The 16348-nt window shown below is 42.7% G+C and overlaps 1 protein-coding gene across 4 annotated transcripts in view; it reads left to right on the forward strand.

The window, feature by feature from the left end:
• Nucleotides 1-16348, forward strand: part of LOC115382720 (SH2 domain-containing protein 3C-like) — a 55561-nt gene that overhangs the window by 8781 nt on the left and 30432 nt on the right. The window contains exon 1 of one of the 4 annotated variants that reach the window (XM_030084571.1): nt 5100-5727. The exons of 2 other annotated variants lie outside the window; for them this stretch is intronic. In XM_030084571.1, the coding sequence (XP_029940431.1) occupies nt 5647-5727 (81 nt within the window). In that variant the 5' untranslated portion in view covers nt 5100-5646. Of the gene's footprint in view, nt 1-5099; nt 5728-16348 lie in introns of those variants that run through there. One more of the 4 variants, XM_030084572.1, reaches the window with a different exon arrangement.

The following is a 16348-nucleotide window of genomic DNA, read 5'->3' on the forward strand; positions in this document are numbered from 1 at the left end:
AGTTACTGTTCTCTCTCGGTTATTCAGTATTGCTGCGTGTTTACCATTGTGCATGTTAGAAATGTTTAACAAGCTGCTAAATCTTGTCTGTGATTGGACAGTCACGCCGCAGAAATATTGGAGGAACTATAAAGATTAGCACAAAGCTCCATGTCTCAGGTTTTTGGTAGTTTTTAAAATTTCTAGTAATCATAAATCATGTGGGATATTCACAATATTCAATATTCATTCAAAATTAACCTCGAGTGTGTGGAAATTTGGTACACTTGTAATGACATTAAACTTCATCACAATGTTCCAGATGGTGTTACAGTGTGTAGAAAACGATTTCTTTAATTTGCTGACAAGAACACTCTTAAAAGACTTCAAAAAAGTGCAGTTGTGTGGATTATTTTGCAATTTGGGCAACACTGATGGAGCACAATTTACTAAAAAGAATAGGAAACATTGCAATTGCTCAGCAGCATCATAAATAACTACTGAAAGCATGTTGTGTCCTTTTTAAAGAAGCTGTTTTCGTGGTCATTTGTCGTCACAGTGCCTGGTTTGTAAGCCACATTTGTCACACTTTTACAGATTCACCATAACAAGTTATTGATAGCTGCAGTCTACTTCCTTGCTCTGTTTCAATATTCATATCACCCATTAGTTGTGGTTGCATTGACCGTATTTAATCAGATTAAACATTGATCCAATTAAAATTGTATCGAGGAGGTGGTGTAAATGCTCCACTGGATTGCTTTCCACTTGTGGGAGCTTTGTGTGCGTTTGTGTAATGCAGCGTCACCAGGTGATACTTCACACATGGAGATGTGAGAGAAATGTTGGAGGAAAAGTGAAACTGGAGAGTGTGCTGATCTTAAACATATTGGAAATAGCTGAAAGGCTGAAGAAGCACTCGTGACTGCATTCAGAACAAGGAGAATGTTTCTTTGGTGTCGCAGCATTAAAGAAAAAAAAACAAGAATTCATTCAGTCCAGATAATAAATCTATCCTCTATAACCAATGTCACATTATGGGATCGATCCACTGACGTAATCAGATACCCTTATTGGTGCATCATAAAATGATTCGTTTTTGAATCTGTGACTCAAAAGAATTCAATTAGATTAAAAAAAGTGATTAACATTGAGGAAAAATGGTACATCCTGCACAGGTGAGAAGTCAATCACAGTTCAAATGAAAAGATAACCAGACATGCACACCTACAGGCAGCTTCCAGTCATCAATAACTCTTCATTGGACTGTGGGAGAAACCAAACAGGGCTTGAATACAGCTTGAATTACAAAATTGGGTTTTGATTTATTTTATTTTATTTTTTTTTTACAAACTTCAATCAGAAATAAATTCATTCAACTCCTCAGAGAGTCTTTGCAAAAACAGTTCGTGAAGGGCAACTGAATCCTCCAGCATCTTCCCCCGTTTTGCCCGCCGCCTTCAAGGTCAGCACGCTCCTGCCACTGAGCAGCACATGAGGCAGAGCATAATGACACCTTGGTGTCTCTCCGATGGCGTTACACGCTGCTTTGTTCATGCTAGATCTGTCTAGTTGCTACAGCAACTCATTGGTGTGAGCTTTAGTGGTTTTAATGCGATTAAACCAAGACAACTGATTTTTAATTGCACCATTTCACACCTAAATGAATATTTTTCAACACGTTCACAGGGACAGAGTCACAGCGTTCCCAGCAGGCCTCTTTCTCTCTCTGTATCATTATTGCCAGCCGAGGTTTCAAACAAGCCTTGCAACACATATCTGCGGTTCGATACGGATTAAGCAGGCGGTGAATAGGGTCCACCCTGTGAAAACACACTGATGACAATCACATACACACACACACACACACACATCATTAGGTGTACCCTCCTAACCCCCAGTGGAACTAAAGCCTTTGTTTTTTGACACGTGCACGTAGACACACGTAAAGATGTGTTTGCTCGTATAATCTTGATCGACCCTCTGTGGATCCTTTTTCATCTCACACACACACACACACACACACACACACACACACACACACACACACACACACACACACACACACACACACAGTCACACTGGTTTTCTCTCCGTGTGTGTCTTTCCCTCACATGCACACGCGCTCTTTCATTAGTGGGCTGCTTGCAGGCACATGCAGGGATTCTCCATTGTGCGCCCTATCAGCCTGCGGGATGGGGCTCACTAATTAATATTTAACTGAAGACCGCCTCCGAGCAGGGGAGGAGATGTAGCGATAGAAGGAGGGGAAAGTGGAGGGATGGCCACGGAGGAGAGGGGAAGGACAGAGGATGGAAGAGAAGGAGTGAGACGCATCAGAGGCTGCTGGAAGACGGAGGTTAGGCTATTGATCAGTGGGATAAGAAGGAGGGAGAGATAAGGGGAGGGGCGCAGCGATAAGAACGGCTGGCGAAAGGATGGATTTGATGGAGCGCAGAAAGAGGGAGAGGGGAGTTGAAGGATGCAGGAATGCTGAAAAGAGAAAGGTTCAATGAGTGATTGTCAGTGAGAGTGGCCGAGAAGAATGGCAAGAAAAAGGAATCTGAGGAAAAATTCACTCTCAGAAGCATCTGTATTGAATGCGACAAATACGAGAAAGATGGGTAGATTACAGGGAAGGGAGGAAGAGGTAAGGAAGAAAGACGAGTCGGGGTAATGAAGTGTACAAGACACCGAAGTAAGAAAGAGATGCTCTTTAAGTGTCTCCAGACACAAAATGAGTTCGGCCATTTTTCTTTCAACCAGTGTCTGTGGAGAGTTTTACTGTGTACATTAAAACATCTTAAATGATGTGTGACTGGAGAGTTCGGTGATCCCACCTGCCGAAAAGAATCAGTCCATGATAAATTGTCACATTTATCTTCTCACATGAAAAGAACCACTTAAAAAATATGATCTTTTAACGCGACCTTTACATGATCTTACATTGTGCCTCTGTGTCTCTTGATTGCCTGCAGGTTGATGGAAGTTCTTAATGTAGATTCTTGAAAAGAACACAGGATGAATGAGTTTTTACTGGGTCTGCATGCAAAATCCATGCAGACCCAGCTAGAACGTGCAAACTCAATAGAGAAAGGCCCTTCTAAACCTGATTCAAATGTCATAGATTCTGACAGTGAAGACATTTCCACACTCGCATAAACTGGTCTAATGTTTCACGTGAACTCGTGAACTCTGTGCTCATCAAATGCAAAAGTACAAATACTAATTGCTGAATGTTCCATATATTCATGTTATTCACTAAGGGTGTTTTATTGGTGTAATAATTGTAATATAAAGTCCAGTTCTTGCCTGTAATTACTGCCTCACTGTTTGTGTTGCTGCGGTAGTGCAGGTTGACACTGCCTTAACGTCTCGGCTCCTTGCAGCAGCCATTTGATATCCTTTTGACATAATTCAATTCAAAAGACATTTGGAAACTGCCAGACTGCGTTTGCCTTAAACAACTAAAAAGTGCGTGTCTTTGCAGATTTCTTTCACTTGTGCAAATCAGGATAATAAAAAGCTACCAGAAAGCCTGCAGTTACAGTTGTAGGCGGAATATAAAAAGCTTTATAAGCATCAGATGGCGGAGTGGCTCTTAGCTAATGCACCTTAAAGTCCACTCGCTCTGAAGAATGCCAGCTTTACTGATAACTTATCCCCAGACTCACAGTTCTCCACCGTGCTGTTGGACATTCATCCCTCTGAGTTGTGATTGGTTGGCGCGATGATGCAGCGCCCAGATGTAACACGCCGTATGTTGTGATTGTTTTTCCGTGGTATTACAGAGGATTGAGGAAAGGAAAGCACAGGGCCCCTCTTATGAGATTATTTGTGTCCCCTCGCTGCGTAATCTGTCTAATCCAGCAGGGGATGGTTTGAGATTACATTAAGAGGAGACGTTGCTGTTAATGAATCCATCCCGTGTCGTGCAGCTTCTTATCTATCTGCCCCTTTTCCCTCGGTGACTGTGACCCACTAGCATGCATTCAGAAGGTGGGATGGCAAAAAAAAAGGCAATTTCTATCATCAGGAAGAGATGGATGACCTCAAATGACTAAAAAGGCCCACATGAGGCTACTCTTAACAACAACACATGTATATTTTCTTCAGATTTCTTTCTTTTTTGGCCTTGTGTTTTGCTTTGCCTTGTGCTTCCCTGCAGTGGTGCAGGCCCAACTAAATGCAGTGTCAGATTTTTGCATGCTGTCAAGGCTCTGGCAGTGTTGCCATGGCGAAGCGTCCTCCATGATGTCACTCAGTCAGTCCTCTGGAGACGGAGCCCCACCCCTCCTGACATCTCTCCCTGCCGGTATGTGTGCATCTGCTTGCATGTGTGTGTGTGTGTGTGTATAGCTTGTTGTGAAATGGGCCGGTGAAAATCACACTGTTATCCTTGAAACACCTGCCTGTGTGTTTCAGCTTATAATGAGCTGTCTAGCTGCAGTCTGCGTGGCTTTCCAGAGACACATCATTATAACACACACACACACACACAGACACACACACACAGAAAGAGAGAGAGAAAGATGGACATTTCTGTCAACATTATTTCACCACAGGAACCAGATGCTCTGCAGCTCCTGTTATAGCGGTGTATCTCAGTGTGCATGACTCAAAATGTAGGTGGAATAAAAGGTGTGACCATGCATTCATTTGTGTGTTTGGGGAGCCCCCCCGTCGGGCTCCTTTCACAGCCAGAAGAAAGGTTAGATTCCTCAGGGAGGCTGCACACGCTCTCCTCTTTCCCTCCTTTTCCCTCACGGACTTCATTCATCATCTCTTCTTTTAATCATCATTTCTTTCTTCCCTCTTCTGTCTTCACTTTCTTTTCCTCACCCGTGGCCCCCCCCCCCAACCGTCCTCGCTCCCCCATCCGTCCACCCACCCACCCCCCTGTCAGCATTGTCTCAGCTCTGAAGCGGGGGTCATCGGGTGGGTGGGTGGGGTTTTTTTGAGCCTGCAATTCGACAGCACTCCTCTCCACTTGTGCCTGCTCACATACACCCCTCCTCCTTCCCTCCTTCCCATCCCAGCCCTCCCACCCTCTCTCTCTCTCTCTCTCTCTCTCTCTCTCTTTCTCCCTCCCTCTGGTCCACCCTCCCCCCACCCACACTGCCTTTCATCAGCAAGCAATGAGGTAATCCCTAGCAGCCGCGTGAAGTGCAGCAAGTGCAGTGAGAGGGAGAGCAGCGAGAGCAGGAGCGAAGCCGGTGCAGAAGCAGCAGCAGCGGCGAAGATGTCAGGGGCTGTAATCATATCGCTCGCTCTTATCAGTTCCAGCTGTTAGTGGCTTGCTTGTAGGCAATAACTGATGTTGGTGATGGCAGCTGCTGGCAAGCTGTAGTAGCCGTGGCGTTAGCGGTTTAGCTCGTAGCCCCTGATTTTGTTCAGTGCACCGGTGGTGGTGGTGGTGGTGGTGGTGGTGGCAGCACTATGTTCGGGGGCTGTTAGCCAGGCAGAGACGCAGGTAGGGGTGGGACAGGTTTCAGCCGAGGGGGCTGCCGTGAGGACCGGGCGCCTTGGGTGGGGTGGAAAGAGAGACTCGGAGAGAGAGGAGAGGACTCCCAAGACAGCCAAAAGAAAGAGGAAAGGGAGTGGGGAAGTAGTAGAAGAAGAGAAAAAGAGTAAGTGGAAAGGCTTGAGAAAAGGTGTGTGCCCACCATGACGGAGAGGTGTAGTCTGTGGAGTGCCCTGTCGGCTGCAGCATGCTGCTTCTACCGGGGATCCTTCATGCAGGTGCAGGTGAGTGGACGCTCTGTTTGTTTGCATGCGTTGAGAACGATCTGCCATCGATCAGGCAGATGTTTGCTCTGACTTGCACGCACAGTCCAAGGGTCCTCATATTTGGCGCATATGCATTCGTGCATGTGTGCGTAGATGTGCACTTTTGTGTTCGTTGGAGGCGCGCTCGCCGCTCCCGGCTCCCTCTCTGTCCCGGCAAGCCGGCAGTGTCAGCCTGCCTCCTGGTTGGCAGGAGATGATATCATAGAATCTGTACAGTACCCGAGGAGTCAGATAAACGATGGGAAACGGCACGAAGTGTGTTAGGGAGGAATGATGATCGGAGAGAAGGAGTTTTAAATGTGTTTCAGAGAAGGAGGGCAGGGTTTCTATGGGGAGGAGAAAGTGTGTGAAGGGTACAGTACCCTACAGTATCGGTTTTGCTTTGCTCTAAATTTATCCCGATGCTTGAAACCCAATATCTGACCTTATTCCCGGGACGATCTGACACCTACCATATATCTTGAGTCTACATACAGTGTGCTTGATGTGCATATCGACTTTGTGAATGAAAAATTAAACTTTCAAGAGATTTAACTAACTCTAGTTCATTTCGGCTGATTCCAGTTAGTCGTTTGGCTTTTATGTGGTTTGTACAGATTTGTCCAACACGCGCCTCTTCGGAGTCGTAGGGATTTCACACGAGAGTGGAGATATGAGAATAATAATGAAGATGAGATCATGGGAAATAGTATATTGGAAGAAACCAAACGGTGATCTTGCCGCAGGTTATGATACTGATACTGCTGAAGTAAAGTGTCTCTTCTCTTCTCCTCTCTTCTCCTCTCCTCTCTTCCTCTTCTCAATGCCACGTTGTTTGTAGCCCAGCTGTGTTGTTGTAATTATGCCTTTACTACGACCAGGAAAGGCACAGAGTTGTGTTGGGGGCATGCTGAGATTCCGTGCCGTAATCCTGATGTTAAGTGTTGACATGTCCCACCTTGTCCCTGGCAGCGGGGCATTTTGTCAGTGTCATGACTGGCCGAGACCGTCAGCATCTTCATCTTGAACCACTGTAGTTGTTTCGCGGTGACACCGAAGACACATTCTCACTCTGTCTTTCAGATGTATTTGCTTTTTATTTTTTTGTTTGTTTCTTTTTTCCCAAAGCGTGTTTCAAAGGGTCAAGTAATGAAGTTACTTCAATTAAATCTGTCACTGGGCTTCCTGTGTAGTGGTGTGGAGGGAAAACTGTGAATCTATTCTCACTTTTTGAATAGCTAGGATTAAATAGGAGCCTCTACTTGTGTGTGGGAAAAAAAGAAAAAAAATCAATCATCTGTAATTTGTTTGTTTACAAATACTCTGGTTTCATTTATAGATCAGTATTGATTCCTCACCCTATTCCAATTAAACAAAGTCTGCCAGTGCATCAGAGAAGCAATACTTTAATCAGAACTTCATCTTTCTGCTATTTAAGGCCATGTTGAGTCTTTTGTCTTTGCATCCAGTGGTTAGAGAAACCTGATTGGTGATTGAGTCATCCTGTTACTAAAGATCTAAAAATACAGTCTTAGTCGAACTATGAAGTGATCTCAGTTGTACTGCTTTCATTTTATCTCTGATTAAAGTTTATTTTTACATTATGATTATTCTTTACTGTTAATTTAATGTGAATTCTCTGACACATTTTTGCGCTCTGATCCGGATGGCTCAACTTCACTGAGTATTCATAGACACCAGCTCTGGTATGCATGTGTATAGAAAGCAATACTTAGTGGACTTACAAATTGCAATAATGCTTTTTTTCCATTTGAATTCAGTCAGCTACCCGATATGCATTTTCAAGTGGTTGCTTTTTAATGACCTTAAGAGGCGGCCATTTTTTGGAAAGAAAAAAAAAATCTGCCTTTGAATGCTCAGGGTCGAGATTGTGGAATGATTTTCAAAGAGTTCTGAAGCCAGAAACCATTCCTATCAATAGGTTCAAGGTTCTCATCAGTAATCTGTTGACGTAACTGGATGAAGCAGTAAAAAGATTGATGGATGGGTGAAGGAGGAATATTGATGTTCTGGTTTCACGTGTTTATCTCTACTTTGTTTCATTGTTCTCAGAAACATTCATTGTCTTCTTGACAAGATGGGATTATTTCCAAATCAGAAAACATATTGATGTAGTTTTGATGAAAACTTTCATCTCGCTGTGTCAGTGTTGTGTGGGATTGGGTTGCAGTCGAACTGTGATCTAATACAGATCACACACTGACAGTTATGCATTTTTTTTTGTGCTGCATAAATATTGCAGTTTAAACTTAATCCTGTTAAATTCAGCTTTTTGGTCACGACTTCTTTTCAAAGAAATGCTTGAGTCTGGAAGAAGATCTGCTGTGAAAAAGTAAATTTTCAATGGCACGACAGTAAAAGGTGTTTTATCCGTAATATTTTTTTCATTCTTATCCAAAAGATAAAACTTTTAGCATCCTTAACACCACAATTTTAGTACCATATTCATGTAAGCGCTCCAAAATGATTTATGGGATGTGTAAATTAAAATTATGTGTACCCAAAGTCTGAGTTTGGTGATGCATTACACCCTCATAAAAAGTTGTATATTCCCTCCAATAAGCGATGCGAAAGATTAAAAATTGCATTTAATATAGTTTGAGGAAGCTGTGAGAGTAATTGCTTGCAGTGTATCTGTTTGCCTTCAGTGCATCATTAATATACACAGACTGTTTCCTTCATGCTGGGTTTTGCGTCATTAGTGGCCGGTAAACCACAGCATGAATAAAAAACTGCTTCCTTTACAGAAAACTGTTGTATTTCATATTTTTCAAACCTCAAAATACATGCATACATCAATGAGACAACAGATACAGCCACCGACAAACGAGGCATAGAGGATACATTTAACAGGAACGATGCATGTGGTCTGGGTTTGATTATAAGTTGAATAAACAGCTTTTTCCTTGTTGCAGATGTGTTGGATTCAGAGTGATTATTTAGGTGTAAAGCCCTGAGTGACTTTGATAAAGGCCCATATTAAGGGCTAATTATAATGTAATACTTTCAGCCCCCTTTTAAACCCATGACTATGCCAACGAAAGTGATTTTTTTTTTTTTTTTTTCCATTCTGAGGTTGTTAATAGGGCTTGGTTGTCACACAGCTGCAGTGCTGATCCAGTGACAGTGGTCTGTGACCTACAGCTCATCAGCCGTATCAGTGGGGAGAGATTACACTTGATCCCCTGGTCTAGACTGCTAACTATGACTGCATACACACACATGCAGACACGCAGCTTAACCATTGTGTCTGCATTATAGCCACTGCTTCCAGCGCGTCTCTGGAACTGGGACAGTTTAGCTGCCCGCTGGTCTCCTGTAGTGTACGACTCCCCATCACCCCTCCAAACAAGACACACACACACACACACACACAGTCGTGCACTTCCACTCAAATACATAAACAGATGCACGGACATAAGAAATACACAGATTGATTCCCTTCCTCCACTTTGATTGTTTTTGAAGTTAATCCTTTTTTTCTGCCAGCCACATTCCCTCCCCCCTCCTCACTCGCTGCGTCTCTCTGTGCCTCCCACTCGACTCTCTGCCCTCGTTCCCCGCTGACCCGAACCAGCATGTGGCGGCCATCATGCCAGCCAGCAGCCGCTCTCCCTCTGTCCTTTTTAGCGTTCCTGCAGCCCGACTGTTTTTCTGGCTGGAACTTTGCTGTCGACCTCCAACCTGGCAACCTGGCACCTCTTTGCCATCCAGCCTCATGTGCTGGTAACCAGGTTTCTGTTCATTATGCAAACAGTATCGTAGAGGCTGACGGGATCCTTTTGGGCAATAAACCTTTGTACCATTAAAAGAAAAATACCTTATACTATATGAATGGCTTTTCATTTCATTATATGCTGTAATATATTTTGAGGCTGTAATAAGTCAGTCCAAATGATTTTAAAGGAACTTGTAAATGTTCATGTTGAGTTTTCCAGGTTTCTTTAAATCACGGGCATGAATTTGGACCTTTACTCCAATGATCCCATCAGTTAGATAGAAAGGGCCCTCAGTGGCCATAATCACCACGGCAGGACCAGTGGGGGGGAAAAAATGAAAGTGACAGGCTGATATAAAACTACAGTGGCTGCATTTAAAGGCTGGCGAGGGATTGGTTGGAGGGCTCGACAAACTTATGACCTTCATCTCTGAAGCTGCTTTTTATATGAAAGTGAAACTACAAATTGAGCAGCTAAAGTGAAAAATCACATATCTCAAACATCTAGTATAACCAAACTGTGCCCCAACGCTGTTAACTGCTTGATGTGGGTTATTGATGTTTTTTTAGAATAGTGCCAATCGTACAGAATGGAGCCTTTTAACTGCATTCCATGCCCCTTTCATTTCAGCTGGAAGGAAAACAAAAAGTACTTCAGTTTTCAATGCTTCCTCAAGAGTTTTGGCCTGCTAAGACAGTTGTGTGGTTTTCAGATGTAACTTGAAATTTGAAAATGCAAATGAGTTATGCATTGTGCACTGAAATACCTGAAATACCTGTAATGAATTAATGAAAAACAGCTACATTTACTAAGGAAAACTTAAAAATCAGTGTTAATGAAAGTTCCCCTTTAAAAACTATTTATCAGAAATACAGTTCCACATAAGAACGTGCTGTATACTGTTAACTACTCTAGATTTTTACTGATTAAATGTAACTTTTTATGTTTTTATCCCATAAAACTTGTAAATGACAATGAAATGTAAATGACATTTACAATGAAATTGTAAATGTCTTAATTTCAACATTCTAAATCAAGTTTTAGTATTTCACAGAAATCTTTCAATGCATCAGTCCATTTTGACAAGAAAGCACTTGCTGTATTTCAGTTTTTCACTTTAAAAGTAATTTATTGTCTCCTGCAGGAAGATATTTCAGGAAATCCTGCAACAAATAGATCATAAATATTAAACCTGCCTGCTTTATTGCATTGATGTCCCTTCTGTCTGTCTCATTCATCTATTAACCCTGTCTCTATTTGCAGGAGAGGCTCTCAATTTAATAACAGAAATTGAATTCAGAGGTGTTACGTCCTTCCCGAGTCCTCTGCGAGATGTCTACATAGTCCACATTCCTAGTGATGGTAGTTTCAGCGGAAGAATATGCCGTTCTTTCCCCTTGCTTTTTAGACGACGTGGTTATAAATTGGGGGGAAGAGCTCGGCTGGTTTCTGTCCACTCCGTTTGTCACAGCAGGTTAACCAGCAGTTTGTCAGCGTGTTCCCTGGAGGACCCCAGTGGTTCGGTATTAGCCTTACCCATCACCCCACTGTCTGTGTCGTCAGCTGTGGAAGTTATGTCCACGCTGAAGCCTTCGTGTGTGTGTGCGTGCGTGCGTGCGCGCGTGCCTGGGTTTGTGTGTGTCTGGCTGTCCGAGCCAGAAAAGGGAGCCCAGACCAATTGGTATGTTTTAGTATTGAAATATTCACCATGTAATCCCCTCTTCTCCACTCCTTCTATCTCTCTCTCCCTCTTGCCCTCCTCCCCGAAGCTTTTCACCACAAATCCTCTTTTGGCGTGCCGGCTTGTCACACCCTGCAGGCTCATAGTGTGAAGGGCAGCTGTGCATGCGTGTGTGTGTGCGTGTGTCAGTGTGTGTGCTTAAATTGCCTTGTATGAGGGTCCATATCCTCATTAGAGCGCTGTGATGTATTTGGCACTAATGAGGAGCGTATGTGTGTGTGTGTGTGTGTGTGTGTGTGTGTGTGTGTGTGTGTGTGTGTGTGTGTGTGTGTCCAGTAAGATACTGGTTTATAGGAGACATCTTGAATCAGTGTTGTTGGGGAATTAGCAGAAGAAAAGACTTAGTTTAAGCCAATGTAATGCATCAGTGGTTTTTAAGATTCTTGAGAAACGTGTCTCACAGTTGAAACATGATTCCAGTTTGATCAAACCTCCTCTAAAGTGGGCTTAAAGTTACATTCATGGAACAATGAAAGGGTCCTCATCACGCAGCAGCCAGCCGAGTATTTTCTGGGTTTGCCTCCCTCTCGGTTGTACGGAACCGTTTGTTCCTATGAAAACGGTTACAAATCATCCTCAGATAAACACAGCATGTTTGAAGAGCTGCCACCTCTGACAGCGAGCTGAAAGATTACAGGTTTGGTTTTAAACCACTCGCGGTTGGTGAGAGACGGGATGAAACACACACATTCTGATATCGCATTAGATGCTTTGTATGCTTTACGATCCGCTCTGATCTCTTCACAAACGAGCTTTCGAGACCGGTAACGGCAGCACGGTGCGCTTCTTTGAGATTACAGTCATTGTTAGCACAACTGCTGAAAGGCTGCTTGTCACGGAAGCGTCAACATAGGTTCAAAGACACTTCGAGTCAGTCGAGGAAACGCTTCCATATTGGAAATGTTTGCATGGCTGGATATGACAGACAGCGCAGGCCCACTTGTCAGAGAATTGTAGCAGCAGCAGGAAATCAGCTTGGACAACCAGTACTAGTGTACATTGGGATTTAATTTCAGTTACATCCACAGCAGCAGTAAACATTTACTTGTGAAGCATACAGCGGTGGTGGTGGTAATCAGCAGATCGTTGTGGTCACTATAGGCAACAGAAGTTGCTGATCAGGCGATATAAAACCTGCCAGTAGTGCTTTTTTTCTGAATTCGCCGCTGGCGTTTTAAGACCTGTCTTCACTCGGACAGTCTTCACCAAGTTGCCTGGATTTGCATCGTCAAAGAGCATCGCTGGTTAAACCGCGATAAAAGATTATTGTGAAAGTAATCAAGCTGACAGGGTGTTTGATGGTCCTCACTCTACAGCTTTCCAATTCCCCATCCAATTAGTGAAAACATGTTGGAAAAAAAATAATTGGAAATACCTGCCGTACCTAACCAGTACCTCCACTAATTATGCAGCGGCTCGAAATCTGAGTACTTTTTTCACGCTGAACGATAAATAACAGACTAAAAGGGTTTACACTCTGCGAGTGCGGCTGGAAACAAGACACAAAAATGTAAAAATACCCTGCAGTGAATATTTAGTGGCAAAAACATTGTGTCAGCAGTGATTTGAATTTGTGATTTCAGTAGATTCTTCCTCTTCATCCTCCCCCAAAAAGAAAAAGACCGATGATCAAAAGGAAGTCGCAACCTTGCGGCGTCGGGACACTTTGTAGGACGTCAGTGTGATGGTGTGAGACCCTCCTGAGGACGATAGTGCAATATATTAAGAAACATAAAGCCTGTCGGATTTCATTTGTTTTTGGGCCCTCACTCCTGTTTCTGTCTGTAATTGAACGTGAAAGTGCAGAACGGCTTATTTTTTTTTTGAAAACTACATTTTTCTCTCTTTCTTGAATAAATTTAGTGACTTGAGCTGGAAGGCTTCACCTGTGAAGCAGGCAGAATTGAGCTCGCTTTAATAGCTTGCTGAGGAGTCCACCGCTCCATTCTTCAGTGGCGCTTTTGTCCCGCTCATACATTGTGCTCGTGCTCTCTTTTAAATCTCCGTCTTGGCTTCCAAGGTCAGAGGAAGCTCTGGGAGTTAAGTGCCTTCTTCAGCTGCGGGTCACTGCTAAGCAGGCCACTCTGAAAAGCAGGAAGACCGCTTTCATTTTAAAAAGGGATAAAACGTGGGTTAACAGATGTGTTGACGTATGGCTCATTTAACACCGCATCAAATATTGTTGGCTTGTTTGCAAGGTTAATTGTACACATGAAAAGCTCAACTCTGAATGAGCTTTTTTTTTTTTTTTTTTTCCCCAGACCTAATAGCAATCAAGAAGGCATTAGTGGAGCAGTTTGATAAATACTAATATGAGTAAATGTAACCGGTGGGATGTGCAAGCGCTGCGCAGACTGTTGAGCAGGAATTTGTCTTCGGGCTGCTCTGCGGTTCAGCACCATATACCCTCCTTACTGTTCAAACAAATGAAAATGCTAAATGAGAATGGTCTCTCCGTATCGCGACTTTTAGCTGCAGGCCAGGATGGGAAGGACGCCACTTTCTAGCTCGGCGCTTCATGTAATCATCTGCCCTCTCTCCTCTTGATAGAGGAACGCTTTAAGATAGAGTGACATAACAGCGCAGACCTATGCTGAATGCTCTGTGCATTTAATCACAGTCCAGACTCTTTAAACAGAGCCTGGCGAGAGAGTATTCTGAAGAATACCTGCCTGCAGGTTAGATTAAAATGCCCTTTACTTAAAGGATTATAATTATCTTGTACTTTCTCAATATATGGTCGACTTAAGATAATAACTTTGAAGAAGATTTACATTGAACAAAGTATTTTAGTGCCTTTGTTGTCATAGATTTTCCATTATTGTCACGTTTTTCTTTATCCAGTTCTGCTTTTTCAGTCGTGAACGTCTTTGAATCTGGTCTGTTGTCTCCTGAGTCTGCCGATGTTAAAGCCTGATTGGTTGCTGGATGTAAACTGAGACTGCTAAACAGGCAGTGGCAGGATTGTAGGAGGAGTGACTGAACAGAGAACATATTCTCATTAGCATGTTTAGCATTAGCAGCCACTTTGTTCAGCATCAGTTCAGAATGAGGAAAACCCTCCCAAAGACTTCCTGCGTCTCTTTTTTTTTTTTCAAACGTCTGCTTCATTCACAATTTGTAGTGTTGGATTTTTAAAATGAATGAAGTGAGCTGTCTGCTGGTTTTACGAGCAAACTTTCAGAATTGATTTGAAGTGCTGAACACTTTGTGTGTGAGTCGGTTGTCTGAAGTCTCTCCACCAGTCTGTCTCGCGTGAAGAAAACACACACACACACACACACGCACACACAGGCACAGACGCTTGCATATGCTGGGAAATCCACAGCTGAGAGGGAGCGCGACATACTGGTGGGATTTGGAGCGGGAGGTTTGGCAATTGTTTGCTCTCTTCATCTTTGACCTCTGGTGACCTCGGAGGATGTCGAAGCTATTGGATCTGAGGCTGCTGCAGCTCCGAAGGCTAAGTTCTCCCAAGTGAAACTAATAGCCGTCCCCGAACGGGGAGCTGTGTTTTCATTCATTTAATGTCCATTGTTTGATTATAAAAAGTAGAGCCTTCTGGTTTGAAATGATAAACAAAGAGTGCGGCGTGGAAGGTGGCGCCAGACGTGGAAAAGGACTTCATAATAGGGAGTCTGCATCTCATGAATGTGGAAGAATGCTATTGATTTTTTTTTTCGTCAAGCGATCCAATCACCAATGACTTATGTCGATCTAATTTTGTTTTGCTAACAGTTAAAAAAAAGTGTGAGGATTAACAAATTCATGACTGTGGATCAGATATAAACAGTAGTTTCGACTTGTCAAACATTAATCGAGTTTTCTTTTAAACGTGCGTTCAAATTGAATGCATCCATCTGATGGAAAACACATTCCTCTTTATGAGGCTGCTACGTTGACTGGGTCAGTCATGGATAGTGCAGCTTTAAAATATAAACAAAACAAAGTTACCTAATGCTTTAAAGTGTGCTTTTTATATAGTTCGTGCTTAGCAGTGTAATTTAATAACTGTAGAGCACAATCACTTCTGCCGTCAGTGACTCAGCAAGTCAAATGATGGACGATATAACGATGTGTTTTGGATCTGTCCGTAACCGATGCTCACATTTGACCTGACCGTATTCCAGTTGGGATAAAAATGCCTGTAGACTGTCGGTTCCAGTCTGTGTGCTGAAGAGGTATCTCTTTGTAATATTTATACTGTGTTTGCCCTGTGGTGTGCCTCCACTTAAAAAAAATCTATACTGAGATTTGTTTTATGGAGCACACTGGTGCAGCACAGTTCACTGCCTTGACCACCGGCTTGTATGATGAATAAAGATTATCAAAAAAAATCTTTCATTTTGTGGAAAAATGTTGAACTATATAATTGTGTTATATTCCAATTTTTTTAAACACTCAAAAGCTTTATTTTTTTATTTTAAACATGTATCTTCTCAGGGACAGTTATTCTCTTCGGGTTACGGTTTTTTGCACTCCGCATGTAAGTGTTGCCTCTCACTCTTAATTTCTAATAAATCCCACTGGGGAGTGTGTGTTTGAGTTATAGAAGACCCTGGACCTCTGTGGAGTTTTTAATGCATCATTTTCCTTTATGAAAAGACCCGGGGCTGTTAAAGCGTCTCTGGGTGATTTGCAGAGAGCAGCTGAGAATGGCAATGAACACACTTCATTCCCGTTCGCTTTATCTCTCTTCACTCCACGCGCGTTCACACAGGAACAAATTTCCTGTCATGTATATGTACATACATGCTATGGCGTTCATGCATATTCAGCTCTACAGATAAGAACATCCTATTTACATTGCTGATTTTTCTTTGCTGATAACATGTTGGATCATGCATATATTTTGCCGATTTCTTTTAAGCAGCTCATTATTTCTATGTGATTGAAAAATATACAAATTAAACACTGATGACAAGATATGATAGTGTGACGTGAGGTTGCTGATAACATATTATGAAGGAATTAATTAAACCAATTTGGTTTTTAATGTGAAAGAGATCCAGATGCAGTTTAGATATTAGCGTGACTTTATTGAATAAAATGAGATTGCATTGTTCAAACACGATTAGATTCACATGAAAGCAGAGGAGGTGAACAAAATGGATTCAGT

This window comes from Salarias fasciatus (assembly GCF_902148845.1).
Source record: "Salarias fasciatus chromosome 7 unlocalized genomic scaffold, fSalaFa1.1 super_scaffold_4, whole genome shotgun sequence".
NCBI lineage: Eukaryota > Metazoa > Chordata > Actinopteri > Blenniiformes > Blenniidae > Salarias > Salarias fasciatus.